Raw genomic sequence first — 5,000 nt, 5'->3', positions numbered from 1 at the left:
AAAGGGAAAGAGAAAAGACAAAGCACAGCTGTAATGATATGCCTAAGCTGCCTTGCATAATTACATGCAAACTGTAATAGACATTTTAAATCCTTCTGGTTTCTCCCTCCCTCCGGGCAACTGAAGTGTGCTCGGGGTTAAAGGGTATCTCAGCGGAAACTCTCTGACAAGGAGAAGGGGGGAGTGTGAAGGTGTGTGTGTGTGTGTGTGTGTGTGTGTGTGTGTGTGTGTGTGTGTGTGTGTGTGTGTGTGTGTGTGTGTGTGTGTGTGTGTGTGTGTGTGTGTGTGTGTGTGTGTGTGTGTGTGTGTGTGTGTGTGTGTGTGTGTGTGTGTGTGTGTGTGTGTGTGTGTGCATGTGGGAGAGAGTGAGTGTGCGTACATGCGTGCGTACATGCGTGCGTACATGCGTGCGTACATGCGTGCGTGCATACGTGCGCGCCTGCCTGCGAGCATTTGAGTGTGTGTGTTTCTTCGACAAGGTGATATGTGCAACGAACATGGTGAGGGGCAAGGAGTCTTGTCAGAGGCGGTTTTCATTAAAACGACGCCCTGCTGTTTCAGGTTGGTGGTGTGTGTGTGTATGTGTGTTTGTATCCTTGTGTGTGTCCTGTATGGATGTGTGTGTGTGAAGTCTATTTTCTTCTCCCTATCTTCTCTCTCTCCAAGGGCTGCATGTCAGACAAGTAAAGATGAGAGTATAAACCGTTGGTGTTATTCCTCTGGGAAGATAGTTATCTTGGCAGGTAGGATGCTACCTTTTGCCACCAAAGAGACTCTAACAAGTCAAACAGAGTCAAACAGTAAAACTGGTGAAGTGCATTATATAAATGTATAGGCCATGCACCTCAACATAAATTTCGAATTAAAATGACAGTAACGTGTAAAAGGTAGCCTAATGGTAACAGCTAAAGACCAATATAAATGTATAGGCCATACACCTCAACATGAAGTCATAATAACAATGACAGTAACAAGTAAAAGGTAGTCTAACAGTAAAACGGGAATGGTTCATTATATAAATGTACAGGTCATACACCTCAACATAAATTTCAAATTAAAATGACAGTAACATGTAAAAGGTAGCCTAATGGTAATAGCTATATACCAATATAAATGTATAGGCCATACACCTCAACATGAAGTTAAAATAAAAAAGATAGTAACCAGTTAACGGTAGTCTAACACGAAAACTGCTAAAGTACATTGTATAAATGTACAGGTCATACATCTCAACATAAATTTCGAATTAAAATGACAGTAACAAGTTAAAGGTAGCCTAACAGTGACTGTTATAGAACAACATAAATCAACAATATGTTTTCACCTGTTCCCTTTTACCATCAAAGAGACACATATAACTTATAGTTCAAAAAGCTAAAGAACAATATATATTAACCCTCCTGTTATCCTCAGATTTAGGTTACATCCGTGATACTTGGGGTCATTTTGACCCCAACCACTTAAATGTCAACAAAATCAGTAGAAACAAAACATTTTGCACCGGTTTATGACTCAGATATTTACTGTTGCTTTGTTGGGGTCATAAAAAAGCCCTTTAGATAAGTCCCAGCACCCCCACACACAGCCCACACAACAAACTAATCCATGACTAGGCGAAAATGTGCAACAACTGCCCAAAAGTTGCCTTGAATTAGTGTTTGCCCTCGTCCACATCATACACATTGTTAGTTATCAGAGCCCTAAATAAAGCAAAATTTTCTGTTCTAACTAACTTATGTTCATGTATTTGACATAACCTGGACAGATTGGAACATGTATTAGCAAAATATGGATGTTCCATTTATGTTTAATACACTTAAAATAATTTGGGGTCAAATTGCAAGAGAATTAAGTACACCATGTATTTTTCAGACGTTAAACATTGAATGGGGTCAAATAGACCCCAAGGATAACAGGAGGGTGAATGCGAAGGTCATATGCTTCACCACACCACAATCCGTAACTCTTTTCCCACTTCTTTGCATCTTCAGGCCCCGATGGCGAGATTGCCATGTAAACTAAAGACACTTCAAATTTGTATTTTTTTTTTTACCCCTCACAATCGCCCTCGTGTTAAAAGGCATTGAAAAGTTGAAGACGAGACGCTACTTATGCATCTTCTGCTTCGATGGTGCCCATAAACGTAGCCAGACAGACAGACAGACAGACAGGCAGGCAGGCAGACAGACAGAAGACACCTTGTTGATAAACATAACCAAAGAGTTGAAGACAGACAGAACGACAAACAGTACAGTAGCCACCCACCTTGTTGAGGCTGCGGGCAGCGCTGTCCTTGCCCCCGGGGGTGAGGTTCCGGAGCTGGACGTCCAGCAGCTCCACCAGCTGGCCCATGGCCCTGACCGTGTAGGACACGTCGCCCGCCTGGATCTGCCCCTTGGTCTGCTCCGCCAGCTCACGAGCAATGATGGCCGCCGTCTCGCCCGCCCGCAGCTGATCAAGAAAGAATGAATAAAATAGAATCAATAAATACATTAAACGAACAAACAAAACAACAAATACAGTGAGTGTTTTACAGGATACAGTCCAATAGGAGAAAGTGATTAAAGGCCCTCGTCTCTCCCGCCTCAGCTGATCAAGAAAGAAGAGTAGAATAAATCAATAAATACATTAAAAAAACAAACAAACAAACAAATAAATCAAAGAATAAAACTGCTGCAGGATACAGTCCAATATGAGAAAGTGATTGAAGGCCCTCGTCTAAGCTAATCAAGAAAGAATAGAAAAATACAGTAAATAAATACATTAAACAAAGAAAGAAACAAACAAACGGACAAATAAATAAAAAAATAAAACTGTTACAGGACACAGTTAAATGAGAGAAAGTGATTAAAGGGCCTCGTATCTCCCGCCTCAGCTGATCAAGAAAGAATAGCAAAATACAGTAAATAAATACATTAAACAAAAAAACAAACAAACAGACAAATAAATAAAAAAATAAAACTGTTACAGGATACAGTCCAATAGGAGAAAGTGATTAAAGGCCCTCGTCTCTCCCGCCTCAGCTGATCAAGAAAGAATAGCAAAATACAGTAAATAAATACATTAAACAAAAAAACAAACAAACAGACAAATAAATCAAAAAATAAAACTGTTACAGGATACAGTCCAATAGGAGAAAGTGATTTAAAGTCCTCGTCTCTCCCGCCTCAGCTGATCAAGAAAGAATAGCAAAATACAGTAAATAAATACATTAAACAAAAAAACAAACAAACAAACAAATAAATCAAAAAATAAAACTGTTACAGAATACAGTCCAATAGGAGAAAGTGATTAAAGGCCCTCGTCTCTCCCGCCTCAGCTGATCAAGAAAGAATAGCAAAATACAGTAAATAAATACATTAAACAAAAAAACAAACAAAAAGACAAATAAATCAAAAAATAAAACTGTTACAGGATACAGTCCAATAGGAGAAAGTGATTAAAGGCCCTCGTCTCTCCCGCCTCAGCTGATCAAGAAAGAAGAGTAAAATAAATCAATAATTACATTAAACTAACAATCAAACAAACAAACAAATAAATCAATAAATACAACTGTTACAGAATACAGTCTACACCTCATTCCACATTATTACGCAAATGACATTTTTCGCGGTTTCCCCAAATAATCAATACAAATGACAGTCATCATAATTTTCAAGTCATCAGTCATTAGAGTACAATTAAAAAGTTTTTGAATGAACCTTCCAATGATATCTGTATTTTTTTTTAAATAATAAAAAACTTAAAATGCTCTGTTCCACATTATTAAGCAAAATAGTTTTGTAGTGTTGTAATCCAAATTTCCAATTTACATCAAAACAGTTGGAATTTGGTACCTTCTAAATTACATTTCAATGTTCAATACTTGGTGATAAGCTCTTTGTCTTAGTAACTGGAATGCTGCGTTTAACATTGAAGTCAAAGGCAGGGCATTGCATGGGAGTTATGGAAGCCCAGATATCCTTGATGCTTTGCTCTCAACTGTTTTTGCTTGTTTGGTCTGGTGACCCACACTTCACTCTTCAATATACCCGTAGATTTCTATGCCACCTGTAGGTGCTTTGGTGGTATCGACATTCTAACTCACCAGACATAAAACCCCATCGAAAACGAATGGGATGTTATGTCTGGTGAGTTAGAACGTCATCACCTTCAAAGCACCTAAACGTGGCAGGGAAATCTACGGGTATATTGAAGAGTGAAGTGTGGGTCACCAGACCAAACAAACAAAAACAGCTGAGAGCAAAGCATCAAGGATATCTGCTTCCATATCTGCTTCCATAATTCCCATGCAATGCCCTGCCATTGACTTCAATGTTAAATGCAGCATTCCAGTTACAGCTTATAACCAAGTTTTGAACATTGAAATGTAATTTAGATGGTACCAAATGCCCACTGTTTTGATGTAAATGGGAAAAAAAGAAAGACATTTGGATAACAACACTACAAAACTGTTTTGCGTAATAATTTGGAACAGAGCATTTTGGGCATTTTAAGTTTTTTAATATTTTAAAAAATACCGTTATCATTGGGAGGTTCATTCAAAAACGCTTTAATTGTACTCTAATGGCTGATGACTTGAAAATTATGACGACTGTCATTTGTATTGATTATTTGGGGAAACAGCAAAAAATGTCATTTGCGTAATAATGTGGAATGCGGTGTAATTTGAGAAAGTGATTTAAGGCCCTCGTCTCTCCCGCCCTCAGCTAAAAAAAGAAGAATGTACACATTAAATTAAATGAATGAAAAAATGAATGAATGAATGAATGAATGAATGAATGAAAAAATGAATGAATGAATGAATGAATGAATGAATGAATGAATGAATGAAATAAATGCAGTGTGTTTCGGGATACAGTCCAATATGAGAAAGTGATTTAAGTCCAAAGAATACGGATCACACAACCAAGTTCTTCCTGTGCAATTCCATGAAAAACGTCGATGTCCTTCTAATACTGTCCTACTATAGTGTGTTTGTGTGCGTGTGTGTGTGTGTG

At 38.1% G+C, this 5,000-nt stretch overlaps 1 protein-coding gene across 1 annotated transcript in view; it reads right to left on the bottom strand.

The window, feature by feature from the left end:
* LOC134437443 (adhesion G protein-coupled receptor L3-like) overlaps positions 1-5,000 on the bottom strand; it is an 87,211-nt gene that overhangs the window by 68,856 nt on the left and 13,355 nt on the right. The window contains exon 2 of the mRNA XM_063186932.1: positions 2,266-2,451. Within this exon, the coding sequence (XP_063043002.1) occupies positions 2,266-2,451 (186 nt within the window). The remainder of the gene's footprint in view (positions 1-2,265; positions 2,452-5,000) is intronic.

The sequence above is a fragment of the Engraulis encrasicolus genome, chromosome 21 (genome assembly GCF_034702125.1).
Source record: "Engraulis encrasicolus isolate BLACKSEA-1 chromosome 21, IST_EnEncr_1.0, whole genome shotgun sequence".
Classification (NCBI taxonomy): domain Eukaryota; kingdom Metazoa; phylum Chordata; class Actinopteri; order Clupeiformes; family Engraulidae; genus Engraulis; species Engraulis encrasicolus.
The sequence above is the reverse complement of the archived record's forward strand: the minus strand, read 5'-3'. Positions and strand labels throughout refer to the sequence as shown.